General features: G+C 43.3%; 2 protein-coding genes across 5 annotated transcripts in view; one reads left to right on the top strand and one right to left on the bottom strand.

Moving 5' to 3' along the window:
* Wdr3 (WD repeat domain 3) overlaps positions 1-14,450 on the bottom strand; it is a 29,045-nt gene extending 14,595 nt beyond the window's left edge. Inside the window, exons 1-11 of one of the 3 annotated variants that reach the window (XM_013024684.1) lie at positions 14,364-14,450; positions 11,748-11,950; positions 10,644-10,853; positions 9,731-9,849; positions 7,731-7,809; positions 6,742-6,837; positions 4,998-5,132; positions 4,724-4,825; positions 4,246-4,343; positions 2,545-2,658; positions 1,201-1,431 (exon numbers count right to left, since the gene is read on the bottom strand). In XM_013024684.1, coding sequence (XP_012880138.1) covers positions 1,201-1,431; positions 2,545-2,658; positions 4,246-4,343; positions 4,724-4,825; positions 4,998-5,132; positions 6,742-6,837; positions 7,731-7,809; positions 9,731-9,849; positions 10,644-10,853; positions 11,748-11,918 — 1,355 coding nt within the window. In that variant the 5' untranslated portion in view covers positions 11,919-11,950; positions 14,364-14,450. Of the gene's footprint in view, positions 1-1,200; positions 1,432-2,544; positions 2,659-4,245; positions 4,344-4,723; positions 4,826-4,997; positions 5,133-6,741; positions 6,838-7,730; positions 7,810-9,730; positions 9,850-10,643; positions 10,854-11,747; positions 11,951-14,083; positions 14,159-14,363 lie in introns of those variants that run through there. The other 2 variants (XM_013024687.1, XM_013024686.1) reach the window with 2 other exon arrangements.
* A 70-nt stretch (positions 14,451-14,520) lies between these two features.
* The window catches only part of Gdap2 (ganglioside induced differentiation associated protein 2), a 36,796-nt gene continuing 36,551 nt past the window's right edge, over positions 14,521-14,765 (top strand). For both annotated transcript variants that reach the window (XM_013024689.1, XM_013024688.1), the window contains exon 1: positions 14,521-14,683. The gene's annotated coding sequence lies outside the window, so the exon portion shown is untranslated. The remainder of the gene's footprint in view (positions 14,684-14,765) is intronic.

The following is a 14,765-nucleotide window of genomic DNA, read 5'->3' as shown; positions in this document are numbered from 1 at the left end:
ATACAACTATTTATACTAATGTTTGTAGAGAGAGTAGGTGAAAATTTTTGGAGAAATAAAGACCATGAAATTGGTTTGAGATCTATAAAATTTTAGATGCCTAGTTAGATATCTGAATGGTGACACAAAGTACTGCGGTAGGCAAGTGTGATCTTCAGGGGAGGTTAATGCTAGATATTCTGAGTCATGAGATATAGAAAATTCATTTCCAGAGAACATGTAAAGAAAGTTCACAAAAAAAGATGCAAGGATTTGCCCTGAAATACTTTAGTAACTTGGGTCACTAAAGACAAGGATTCAGGAAAGACTCTACTTTCCTGCTCAAGAATGGCACTCTACCACTTGAGCCACATCTCCACTTCTGGCTGCTTTTTCTTTACTGGTCCTGGGACTTTAACTCAGAGCCTGGGCACTGTCCCTGAGCTTCTTTTGCTTAAGACTAGCAGTCTATCACTTGAGCCACAGCTCTATTTCTGGCTGATTGGCAGTTTATTAGAGCAAAGTGTCTCAGGAACTTTCCTGACCCAGCTAGCTTCAAACCATAATCCTCTATCTCAGCCTCCTAAGCAGCTAGGATTACAGGCCAGAGCCACCAGTGTCTGGAGAAGAGTCTGTTTCTTCTAAGAGGGAAATATTAGAACGTTTTTTGCATGCAAATGGTTCACAGGAAGAAAATGGCTAAAAAGGGAGAGAAGGGACTGGGATATGAGGTGCAGTCAGCTTTGATTGTAAGAGCATAGGAAGGAAAGACAGGAACACGGTTAGAGAAAGATAACCTAGCAGATAAAAACAAAGGCATGTAAAATGATTCAGATGTTCCCACCTTTCATTAAGCCAGAAAGGAGGTCATCTGCTGAGAGACGTTGGAAGTTTCTGAGATCTCAGGGAAGATGTGTGAGACTGGGGAGAAGTTACAGTAACATTTTTCAATGGCACTTAAGAGACCACCTATTAAAAAGTGGCCAGTATAGTTGTCTTCCAACCAAGGACAGTTACAACTCGGATTAGGAAATAGCTTTTTTTTTTTTTTAAACAACAATATATAAAAGGCAGTCTTTTCTTTTCTAAGCTCTACAGGTCAATGGACAAAATGCACCCAACACATATTCTGAGAATTGTATTTATGGCCTTGAGGATGCCAAAAAATAATCCAAAGGGAAGGAAATTCCACCAGACAAACCTCTGGGGGAGAGAGCAAACCTGTTCCAGATCTTAACAGACTCGGCTGCCGCAGACAGCACAGCGATGTTATCAGAGCTGAACGACAGAGTGCGCACGTCGCTGCGGTGGCCCCCGACGAACACCCTGCTGGTCCTGGAAGGCTGAGGGGCCGCCAGGGATGTGTTCAGGGTATACAGCTCAACCAGGTTGTTCTGGAGCAGGAAGACCACCTTTAACTCTCCTTGAGGAGAGTGAATGAAGTCGAAGGACCTGCAATGGAAACATCGTCAGGAACGCTCCAAGCACCCACAAGCCTTGCACCCACAGTCCATTTGTTCTAGGGGAAAGCCTTCACAACATCCTCAATCTACAGAAAGCCAGAAGAAGTGTAAAGGATTCAGAAACACGAGAACTGAGTACTGAGCAGTAGCCAAGTATAGCACTTAAATCAAAATACCTGGGGCTCACCTTGGTTCGCATACACACCTTCGTTTTGTGTATTTTTAAAAATTATTTTAAAGCCTTTGTGAACATAGAGCACACTTTTTAAAGCTGGCAACAAAAACAGCTCAAGGATAACAAAACGTTATTACAATAACACAAACGTGAGTAGGAGGCGCAAGTGGGGGCAGCGGGCACAGGAGGCAGCCCCATGTCTCAGCTGCCACACGATCCATACACATGGTTTGCAAACAGAATGGCAAAGGCAATACTTTATTATATGTTTGCCTATTTATTTTGGCCATACTAGGGGAAGTTGTTTTGTTATTTTGCTCATGCAAGGAACTCAAAACCTTGCATTCTCAGTCAGCTATATCATTTGAGTCACATTTCCACTTGGAGAAATTTTTTTTTGGTTGGTTATGAGGCTTAAACTCAGGACCTAGGCAGTGTCCCCTGAGCTCTTCTGCTCAAGGCTAGCACCCTACCACTTTGGGCCAAAGCTCCACTTCCAGTTTCTGAGTAATTACTTGCACATAAGTCTCATAGGAACATTTTTGCTGGGGTGGCTTTAACCACAATCCTCCTGAGTAGCTAGGATTACAGGTGTGAGGAACAGGTGCCTAGCTCAGTCCTAGGGTTTGAATGCAGAGCCTTATGCATGCTTGGCATTTATACTAATTGACCTATGCCTTTAGGTCTCAGCTTTAGTTTTTATTTTTCAGATAGGATCAATTTTGCCCTGTTTACCTGACTGTGATTCTTCTACCTACATCTAGCAGGGACCACAGATAATTTTTTTGAGACAGGATTTCACTAATATTTTTGCCCAGGCTGGCGCCTTCTGATCCTCCAAGTAGCTGGGATTCTAGGTCTGTTTTTACTATGCCCAGCCATAGCTTAGTAATCTATAATGACTACAGACACTCTATTTTCACTCACTTGATTTTGGAAGAAGCTTTGATATTAGTCACGCGCTGGATTTCATCTTGAAGAGTCATTTCAACATTGACTTCAAGGTCCTCTTCCTCTTCCTCCCCTTGGGAAGAATTTAATCTATGCAGAAGAAAAAAATACTATCAAGCTATCATTTTTCTTTCTTTTTTTTTTTTTTGGGTCCGGTCATGGGGCCTGAACTCTGGGTCTGCACTGTCCCTCAGCTCTTCAGCTCAAGGCTAGTGCTCTACCACTTGAGCCACAGTGCCACTTCGGCTTTTTTCTTTTTGCTTATGTGGTGCTGAGGAATCGAACCCAGGGCCTCATGCATGCAACGCAAGCGCTCTACCACTGAGCCACCTTCCCAGCCCCAAGCTATCATTTTTCTAGAGGTAGCTTTATGTAACTTCCTTGAGTGCAAACTCTGGCCCCAGGACAAGCAAGCTGAGTGACTTGGGGGAGGTAATTGAACCACACAGCCTCATCTGAGAATTAATCAAAGTAGATCAGCACTCCCCACAGTGGCACAGCAACCCATGGATTTTGAACTCAACATCCCCTTACATTTCCCTAAATGTTACTATAATACAAATTATTCACAAACATTTCTGATAAATGTTTTTAACTTCAGGATTTTTTAAAACCCACCTTACTAATCTGAACTTAACAATCCAACCATGTCAAATGTACTAAGTCTGAAACACTATGCTAATGTTTAACAAAAAGGTTGAAACATGTCTGAACTGGGGTGTGGATACCAGTATGTGGACAGAGAGGAGGAAGAAGGGTAAATATAATTAGAGCAATCTATGCAAACATATTAAAGGAACAAGTGAACTCAAAGTGACTGGCTTAAAAATGGAAAGCAGGGAGGCAGGAGGAGGGAGAATGACAGATGACTCGGACCAAGATGCATATGCATATGCATAAATGCATATGCTAAAGTAAAATCCCCTTAAATAACAGATACAAAACAAATACAATCACAAGTTACACTGAGCCAGATCACTGGAGGGTTTTTTTTATTTTGTTTTGTGCTGGTACTGGCTGGGGCTTGAACTCAGGACCTTATACTCTTGGCTTAGCTTTACTCTTCAAGGCTGATGCTCTACCACTTGGGTCAAACCCCCACTTCTGGCCTTTTTTTCTGGTTAACTAGAGAATCCTCAGATTTGTCTGCCTGGGCTAACTTTGAACCTCGATCCTCAGATCTCAGCTTGCTAAGCAGCTAGGAATACAGGCATTAGCCACTAGTGCATGCCAGATTACCTATTTCAGATAAATTCCAACGATTATAGAATGATTTTCTATAGTTACATGACTTATTTCAGAGTAATATTGTCCCCCAATCTCAGTTATATACATGTCCAATCGTCTTTGCAGGTTACCACTATATTACCAGCTCCATTCCTTACAGGCTGCTACCATTAAAAGCACATTGCTAACTTCTGAAGGTGGAACGGCTCTCAGAATTCAAGTTCAAAATTTGGGGCTGGAGCTGTGGCTCAGGGAGTAGAGTACTTGTTTAGCAAGCAAAGACTTGAGTTCAAATCCTGATACTGCTTGAATGGACAAATAAATAAAACTTGGTTAGGTCTTAATTCTTCTCTAGCTTTGGACAATAAACATTCAAAGCAAACCATTTTTCTCATTAATATGTGGTATCCTCAGGATATTTCATTATTAATAAATACTAATTCGACATACTTTGCTTTCTTCTTAGCTTTCTTCAGCTTCTTGTCCATTTTCTTCTGAACTTCTTCTTTGGAAAGTACACAGAACACTTCTAGCACAGAGTCGGTTCCCTAGAAGGCAAAAAGCTGGTATAACCTAGCTTACTATGTTCAGTGAGCAATGAACAGCAGCACTGATTTTTCTGCTAGCTCTACTACTACAAACTCAGAGAACTGGGTTTGTCTCACCTCTAAAGTGAGAACATCACTTTACAGCATTGCTTTGAAGACTAAAACAGATGTGTGTGCTTTCACATGGCAGGACAAGCCAGTGTTTCATAAATGCTTGCTAGTAAGAATATTAAAAGTAACAACTTTCAATGCTTTGTTAATAAAATCTCAGGATTACAGATCGATTGTATCACAATATTAAGATTACGAAAAGAAAACTCCATCTCTATGCTATGAAAGAACAACTCAGTCTTGTTATTTCCTCCTCAGCCCATACTCACATGGCAAGCAAGAATCCTACCGGTCTTGTCGACTGCAAGGCTGACAACTCTGTCCCTTCCTTGCCGCATAATGGAGCCAGCTTTCTTGCATGAAAGAATACGCTGCAGAGAACGCAAGTGAACAGGAAATTGTGCTACTACATCTCTGAAAAGATACGTTTCTACAAATTTAACCCACAACAAGTACTCCCTAAAAGGGTAACAAGGATGGCAGATGCAAGCAACTGCAGCTCTTGCTTTTCCTGCTACACAATGAAGAACAAAACTGATTTACATCCTCTGGAGTTTCATCTGTCTCGGGCTCTCCATCCATCTCGGAGTCTCCATCCTTGGCTTCAAGTCTCTCTTGCTTTCCCGGAGAAGATTCTCTGATTTTCTTGGGATTAGGCTCTTCTGGGTCCTCAATCTGCTTTATTAAAAAATGGGAAAGAAAACTAGACTGCATTCCAGGAGGTGACTTTGAACCCTCATAACTCAAAAACCTTTCCAAGGGTCACTAATAGTGTGACCAGTGGTGGTTTATTGGTTATTCTTTTGGTTTTTGCCATTACTAGGATGCTTAAATCAGGGTGTGGACATTGTCCTTTAACTTTTTCATTCAAGGACAGTGCTCTGTCCCTTGAGGCATAACACCACTTCTGGCCTTTTACTGTTTAACTAGAAATAAGAGTCTAGAGCTGGGCACGGGTAGATCATACCTGTAATTCTAGCTACTCAGGAAGCTGAGATCTGAGGATCGCGGTTCAAAGACAGCAGGAAAGTCCATGAGGCTCTTATCTCTAATAAACTACTCAGAAAAAGTAAGAAGCGGAACTGTGGTTTAAGTGGTAGAGCGCTAGCCTTGTGCACAGAAAGGCTCAGGGACAGAGCTCAAGCCCTGAATTCAAGCCCCAGGACCAACAAAAAAATAAAAAAGTTTCTCAGGCTGACTTCAAACCACAATCTTCCTGAGTAGCTAGGATTACAGGCTCAGTGGTCTTGACCAAATTTCTATAAGAGTACCAAAATTTACTAAAAATAGACTTGGTCATATACAATAAAACATTCATTATATATTGTTTCTAATAACTTCCTATAATACAAAGACTACTTGTTGGAAGTTGAAGAGTGGCTCCAGAAGTAGGGTGCCAGCCTTGAGTGAAAGAACTATGGGAAATCAGAAGTCTGGCCCTGAGTTCAAGTCCTGGTACCAGTGAAAACACACACAAAAAGGGCTACTGAATAAAACAATAGTGTAAAATAAAGACCCACTCTTCATTAACTTTAATATTCTGGGTTTTTTCTTGGGAGCGGAGGGGGGGGCCTTATACTTAGGGCCTGGGCACTGTCCCTAAGCTTTTTTGGTCAAGGCTAGCACTCTACCATTTTGAGCCACAGCTCCACTTCTGTTTTCTGGCAATTATAAGAGTCTCCCAGACGTTCTTCCCCCAGCTGGCTTCAAACCACGATCCACAGAGCTCAGTCTCCTGAGTAGCTAGGATTTATAGGCATGAGCAAACAGTGCCTGGCTTTTGTTTTGTTTTTTTTTAATGAAAACTCTACCATATTCTGGAGACAAAGATTCTCATAGGCACTACAAGACATATTTCATCTTCTCCTTAAATACAGCAAAGATCAATCCTTATCTAGGGAACCCATCTTAAGTAACTACTAGATACAATGTTGTATCTCTAACTCCAGCCCATGGTCCATAATTTTTCTCCCACACAAATTCTTTGAGAAGCAGGTATAAGTCTTCCCAAAATACATATATTTATAAACAAATAAATAGAATGTTATACTGTGAAGTCCACCCATGATATTCAAAGGCCTAAGGTTACCAAGCTACTAATGCAATAAGCTAAATATCAGCACTACCAGAAGTTGTAAACTAAAATTTACTCTTCTCAGCTCAAATATACAAGGACAATGAGCAAGGAAAATCTTCTACATGTATGTAAAAGTACTCAGTAATTACATCTGATTTTATATTTAAGGAGTCTATGATATTGACCCACAACCTGGGAAACAATAATTACCTCCTGCAGATAGGCTAAGTCCCAAGCTCTCAGCTCACTGTCTGCAGCGCCAGTGATTAGCCGCTTTTCTTCCGATACCAGAACCAATCCCCACACCTATGGTATACAAAGATTCACATAACATGGTATTTAACGGGATTTCAAGTAGCACAATGCAACAGTCCAAAAGGGTCAAGTATACTTTAGTGAAATTTCTTTGGCATATGAGTAGAATTGTGGCTTATGTGATGCTAGGAATTTCTAACCTTTTGTTGTACAATTTAGATAATAGTTGTTCTCCATAAACCCTAACTACAGCCAGTGTCTAGCAAATAAAAAGTACCCCAGGAAGGTCTATGTAAAATTGCAGCTTCTAGAACCACAAAGTAAATAGCAAAAGTAACAATATCATTGCAAACCAAAAGTCAATGCACACCCTTCCTCCTCACTGATGACAGGTATAGTTTTCAAAGTGTGATTTAAAAAAAAAGCACCACAGAATATGCAAGGTACATAAAATATTCTCTGAACTTGACTGAATAATCTACATACAAGTAACCTGCAGAACCACAACTTGCCACTTCCACATCACTGGACAGACTCAGTGCACAGTATTATTAAGTATTTCTACAATGAGTGGTGGACACTTTAAGATGAGGGAGCTCACAGATTCATAACTATCGAAGGCTATTTTTCCTTTCTTCATTTCAAGAGTTTCGCTACATAGTGCAGAATAGCCCTGAACTCAAGATCCTCCACCTTCATCACTCCAGTGCTGGGATTATGGATGAGTAATGCTGCCGCCATGCTAAGTTCTCTTAAATGCCAGAGGGCTAGCTCTAATGGTTGGCACTGCTTAAGACAAAACCAATCTCACTACCTCTCAAGACAGTAAATAATGATTACTATTAGCAGTACAGACAAAAAGTCAAGAAAAGGCCAAGGAAGAAAAACATCTTTTCCTTGTTGCCTTGCCGTTCTTTTCCCAGGCTCATGACCTTAACCCGTACCTCAGTTCGGTGGCCAACCATTGTTTTGAAGCAGTGCTGGTTATCAAGGTCCCACCATTTCACCATGGTATCTTTCCCACTAAAAAGAAAAGGCAAGGAGGAAAAATTGTATTAGGTCAAGTCATTAAACTCACAGGGAAATCAAGGGCTCATTCACAGCTGTAAAAAGATAGTGTACAGCAATATCTAAAGCTCCAATTCTACCTGACCTTTCTTAGGAGAAACAATGGATATTAACTTTCCACATTATTCCTTTTTGTGTGTGTGTGTGTGGTTGGTTGTGGGGCTTGATCTCAGGGCCTGGGCACTGTCCCTGAACTCTTATGCTCAAAGCTAGTGGTCTACCACTTAAGCCGTAGCACCACTTCCCATTTTTGAGTGGCTAATTGGAGATACAAGTCTTATGGGGACTTTTTTGCCCACACTGGCTTCGAACTGAGATCCTCAGATCTCAGCCCCCTAAGTAGCTAGGTCCACACGATTGTTCTTATGCAAGAGGTCAGATGTATCCATATAGACACAAAGAAGATGCCGTACTCCAAGTACTAAAGAACACAGAATGTGATCCATCATGTCTCCCCCAACGGTCCATCACCATGCCACTGACATTCTCTCAGCCTGCCTACCATGCAAGCACCTGAGACCTCCACGTTCGCATGCCTAATGAAGCCTGACTTTTGAAAATGCCTCTTCTGTGGTCTCTAAAATCTGGACTCCTTCCAGATTTCTGTATGAGAGCCTGAGCTTCAGGCCTAGGTCCTGGCTTATCTTAAGCATTTCTCATCTGGTTTCTGTCCATTGCTGGTCCTTCACTCCATTCAATACAAATCAGAGAATGTCTACTTCTAAAATTCATAAGCTCAATGTTCTCTAAAGAATCAAAACTAAGCTCTTAAAACCTCCCATGAACTGGTTCCAATACAGTCCCTCCCTACCAAGTCTCATTGCTCTACCTCTTCACTAACATGACAGCTAATAAAATCTCCCTCATGAGCAAGCTGGGGGAAAAAAACGTAGCATACAAAAATCCATCCCATAGCCAGCTGCCACTGGCTCATGCTTATAATCCTAGCTACTCAGGAGGTACAGTTCTGAGAATTTCAAGTTTGAAGCCAGCCAGACAAATATGAGTCTTACTTAAACTACCAAAAAGCAGGGAATGGAGGTTTAGCTTAAGTGGAAGAGTGCCAGCCTCAAATGGAAAAGCCAAGTGAGAGTTCAAGGCCCTAAGTTCAAGTCACAGTGCCAGTACGCATGCACAGGCAAGCACACACGTGTACACATACACACACAAAATCCATCCTATTGGGCCTACCTCACAATGTTATTTTTCCCACTATATTTCCCAACCTATGACATTAACAGAACTTTAGAGTCATTTTCTCACAGAACATGTTATATGCAGAGGACACACTAGTTACCTGCATTCTACCCCACAGGAACAAACTCATATCTGGAACAGTTTTCCTAACATTCCCGAATCATCGCAGTGGTTCCTGAGGGTTTCAGCCTTCTTAGAACTTCAATTGCTGTATTTGGGTAAACCCTATGTTTCCTTCCTTCCTTCCTTGGTGAACCCTATGATGTATGTATGTCTCCTTCCTTCCTTCCTTCCTTTTCTTCCTTCTATTCAGAAGGCCTATGAAGGACATCTCCCCTCAAAAGACAGGCTAAACACCTGTATTGAACAGCTAGTCTTCCCAACAGTGAAGGGATCCAGAAGACAGACAACTCTCATTTCTAACAAGTATGGTAAAAGGTGAAGGAACATGAAAAGTGACTATCAAAATTAAGAACGACAAATGATCAAAGGAAAACTAGATGGTGCAACTCTGGATAACTCTATGATACTATATAAGCAGGACAGAAAAGAGGAGAGAAGGCCGGCGTGTGGGCCTGGGCATAGTGAGAACTTCATTAAACAATGAAGCGAGTTCCTCTTCAGAATGCTAGAGAATTTACCGAGAAGCAAACCAGAAATGAACCCATTGCTTCTTTACCTGGTAACTAGCAGATTCTTTTCTCGTAGGAACAGAGCTTGTGTGACGGCATCCTTGTGTCCCTTTAGGCGGTACAGGCCACTCTCATTGATCACATCCCACACAATAACATCTGTATCCTAAGGGAAAGAAATGATGCAGAGAATAGATTTTCTTTACCACAAAATCCTCATTCTTTTCTTTAGTGATATAGAGGTTTGAACTTGGAGCTGTTCACATGAAAGGCAAATGTTCCACCAGTCACACCTTCAGCCCTTTTGCACACTTTGCTTCTGGACCAAGTGCATGCCCAGACTGCGATCCTCCTATTTTAGGCTCCCCACTGTAAAAGGGATGATAGGTATGTGCCACTGTACCCAGCCTCTTACACAGAGATGGAATGTTACAGACTTGGCAACCCTGGCTGGCCCAGAACAGTGAGCCTCCTAATCCCAGCCTGCTACACAGCTAGGATGACAGGCACGTGCCACTGCACCCAGCTACTGGTTGGGAAGGAATCTCATACACTTTTCTGCATGGGCTGTCTTTGAACTGCAGACATCCTAATCTTAAGCCTCCCAATTATAGGTGGAAGCCACAGGTACCAAGCAGAATTTAGTAATTACAAGGGCAATACAAAGTCCTAGAAAACTTGCAAAGCTTACAGAACATCAAAATGAATCCCACCATTCACAAGATACTTTGTTCTACATTGTTCTAGTCACACCTGTGCGGGTACAGAAGTATCTAGCACTCACAGACCTGGGTTATTTTCACACCATCCTCCTGACTCTTTTTCTACCATTCACATACTATATCCTATTTTGAATCAGGAGAGTCCCAAGTTTCACCCAACACTATGTGAACCAGTGTGAGCATAAGCCTTACATTCTTTCAATGCATCCAAATCAAGGCCCCTGTTCTTAAGTCTCACCTTGGACCCAGAAGCCAGTCTCCCTCCTAGCTGATCATACTTCAGAGTAGTGACAGCGGCTCTGTGTCCATTGAAGGTCACGTTCCCTTCCCCGCTGAGGAGACTAAAGATTCGGATGGAGCCATCCTCGTAGCCCACAGCTAAATGCAGCCCATCTGGGGAAGGGCACAAGCAAGTGACTTCCTGTTTAAGTCCCTGAAGGATGAGGATCTGTAAGTTCAGAAACAATGTGGAGAAGTTACACGTTATCAAGGGAAAAGTGTGGAGTGGAAGAATTAGGAACACTTTATAAAACTGAGAACATGACTAATTCCAAATCACTCGCGAATAATTGCACTCTCTATGCCATCTCACGTTTGCACTAGGCAATGAAATGCTCAGGAAATGGTAGCAGTATTTCCTCTGGAGCTCAACACTGGAATAATAAATGCAAAAATTACCCAGGCCATGAAATAAATTAGTAGGTCTTTAATTTGGGCTTACATCAAGTGATTTTCAGTAAAGGGCTTATAAACCTCTCCTTCTTTTAACCAACCCCCATTATTAAGAAGAAATTTGCACAATACCAGAGTATTAGAATATTATAGTGGTTTTATCCGAGAGACTAAAGGTGACAGGCATCAAGATAATAACCCTTTTGGAGTTACATAGTGAATACATAAGTTTAAAATGCCTGGATTTTCCCACAGAAGTGCTAAACCTAAAAGCCTAGTTTTACAGCCTCTGGGCTTCACCTGTAGACGAATACTGCTCTGCCTATTACAGCAATACTCCCTTTAAATGTCTTGATTAAATAAAAAAAAAAAAACTGGCTATGACAAGTTGAAGAACTTAAAAAACAGAATTGGTACAGAAAAACAAACATGTAAAGAATCAATAGGATGATAAACCGTGAGTGAACTACGGAAATCACTACTCACCCCCCTCCAAAAAAAACCCAAAACACCTCAGAAGTAAACTCCTTTTTGGCTGTGATTTTCAGAATGTGGTGGTGAATACAACAGAATTGGACCCTTGGCCCCCTAGATTCATGCACAGTAAGTCAAATTTCTCCCATTTTGCCTTTACATAAATTAATACCAACCTAACTGACTTCTGACTGACCTTCTCGCCTTTCCTTAAGTCCCAGATGAAAACATGTTCACAGGCTGGCACTGCCACATAGCGTCCCTTCTCTCCACGAAGTGTCACAAAAACAATGTTACCCTTTTGACTGCCAATAAGGCCAAAGACTGCACTTGGCACATAACGCAGGTACTGCTTGGTGAGCCCCATGCTATGACGTCTGATACCACAGATGAGGCAATCTGTGGATATAAATGAAGAAAATCAGTTCTTGAGGTACCTTTGTTTCCACAGGCTAATAAACTCCAACTATCTTATCGGTAGTTAAAAGTATTTAATTTGTGGCTTCTTAACCTTTAGTTTACTCTGAATAGATCACTCACAAAAGTATCTGGATATGGCTATTTCTAAAAGTCACTGTTGACTTAACATGTAATCCCTCATTCGTCAAGCTTTAGGTTGTTTAGGTCATGCTGACATCATGAATAGCTGACTTTATAAATGCTTCCATGAAGCTACATAATTCACTTCTGTCCATTTAGATGCCATCAAATTTTGACACTGAGATGGATAGCCTAGGACTGGACATACTGACCGTTGAGAAGAATCTATCGTGAGCCCACACATTAAACAGGCACTATGAATACACATTACTAAATAGGTACAAAATCCAACTCTTATGGCATTTGCCTTCTAGTTAGAGGTGTTTTTAAACTCCAGACTAGTGGCTGGGAGTGTGGCTCAGTGGTAGAACGCTTGCCTTGCATGCCTGAGGCCCTGGGTTCAATTCCTCAGCACCACATAAGCAAAATGAAAAAAGCCAGAAGTGGCGCTGTGACTCAAGTGGTAGAGCGCTAGCCTTGAGCTGAAGAGCTGAGGGACAGCACCCAGGCCCAGAGTTCAGGCCCCACGACTGGACCAAAGAAAATAAAAATAAAAATAAACTCCAGACTATCCAAGTCAGCTACAGGACTTACAGAACACTGCAGGGGACTACCTCACCCCATCTCCCTGGCACCTCAGACTCATTCACTAAGGCTATGAAACTGTCTCAGGAAGGGAGTCAGGAGAGTAGTAGTGCAGTGAAACTAATTGGAATATATTGTAAACACATGAAAGAAAGGTAACGATGAAATTCCCCCCTTTATAACTAGTGTACAGTAAGAAAACTAAAGAACACAGGAGTCTTGGGAGAGTTTTATCGTTGTCAGCTTTTATATTTATTGGGTTTAACTATACTGAGTCTATTTTTTGGGGGGGGTGGGGGAGAGGCTGGCCTGGGCACTGTCCCTGACCTGACAGGTGCTTTTGTTCAAGGATCCAGTTCTACCACTTGAGCCACAGTACCACTTCCAGCTTTTTCTGAGTTTTATTGGAGATAAGTCTCACAGACTTTGCAGCCCCAGCTAGTGTCAAACAGCAATCCTCAGATCCCACCTCCTGAATAGTTATGATTACAGGCATGAGCCACCCACCAGCACCCAGTTTACTGAATCTGTTTTGTTGTTATCAGTACCAGGGTGTGAATTCAGAGCCTCAAAACCTGATGGATCAAAAAGTTCATGAGACTCTTATTTCCAACTAAACAGCAAAATGCTGGAAGTGGAAGTGTGGCTCAAGTGGTAGAGGGCCATTCTTGAGCAAAAAGTCAAGCAAGAATAGGAGGCCTTGAGGTTCAAACCCCAGTACCACTGCAGACATGCACGCCTGCACACATATATACAATACTGGTCTAACAACCCAGTAATAAAGAGATGCATCTGAAAGTTCTGGAGATAAGGAGTGAGCCCACATAGGAATGGTTAAAAAGTAATTGTGGAGTTAAGACAGGCTGCTGCTGCTATACCACTGGAGCCACATTTTGCCAGTTTTGTCATCCAAAGCCAATTAACCCTGACCAAGTGACTAATTCTTGCCCAATGCTCCTCTAATTATGTTAGTAACTGTCATCGCTATGTTCTTGGACACAATTTTCAGTGGAGAACTCGCAGAGTAGGCGGAAGCAGAGCCTCGGGGCTCCTGTTACCTCTAGTTCTGGTCTTAACCCTTACCAATTAGAGTTCCACATACGTATTGGACACACCCACTGAATACCTTGTAGGTTCACTTTTCAGCTCTGTTTGGGAAATCGTTTTCCTAAACGTGTCTCACTCCCCCACACCACACTCCCCCCCCCCATTCTAAGACACACAAGTTTCCTAACTATTCAGGCTCAAAACTCTGTACTAGTCTTGAACTCATTAGTATAAATAAGTAAACAATACCAGTAACGCTTGGCCAATTGGACTAAGGTACTGGAGATGATGTTAGCACACGCTCTCGGACATCACCCCCCACGGGAATAAAGCAGGTGAATATTCTTATCCCCACTTTACGGTAAGAGTACCACCGCGTCCAAGCTGGGTCTCAGCGTGCGGGGCACCCGGACACCACCCAGCACCCGCGCCGCCGGGACCAGCGGCTCCACCGCGCACGCTCCAACCCCCGGGGCCGCACGCGGACCCCGGAACACGGCTGTGGGGACGCCCGGGGCCAGTCATCCCGCTTCTCCCTAGTTAGGGACGGGCTGCAGACGTCCTCGAGTCCCGTCTGCTGCTGCCCCACTAGGCCTCACCACGAGCCCCGGAGCAGAGACACCGCGCACCCCGGACTCACCTCCGCCTCCACGAGGCTCAGCCGACAGCACCTCTCTCCGGGGCCGCCTTTTCCGGTCCGCCCAGGGAGCCTCTTCCGCCCGAAGTTTCCTTTGCCTTCGAATCGGAAGTGGCGAAAGGGCGCGCGCTCTGATTGGTCCGCGATGTCTGGGAGCGGAAGTCAGCGTTTCGGAGCGCCCGGCGTAGGTCTCTTCCACCCTGAGGAGACTCGGGGGCTGCTCTGCCCGGGCGGGTGACGGCTGTGAGGAGATGGTACTCTGTCGGCTTCTGTCAGGAGCGTAGCCCGCGCTGCCGCCGCCCAGATGGAACCGCCCGAGAGCTGTGAGAGGCGGGACGGGGGGCCTGCGGGGCGGAGCGAGCCTTCTGGGGCTGCGGGCCGGGGTGCACGGGGCTCGGCCCGGGG

Source organism: Dipodomys ordii, unplaced genomic scaffold, assembly GCF_000151885.1.
Source record: "Dipodomys ordii isolate 6190 unplaced genomic scaffold, Dord_2.0 Scaffold78, whole genome shotgun sequence".
NCBI lineage: Eukaryota > Metazoa > Chordata > Mammalia > Rodentia > Heteromyidae > Dipodomys > Dipodomys ordii.
Note: the sequence above shows the minus strand (reverse complement) of the source record. Positions and strands in the feature narration are given on the sequence as shown.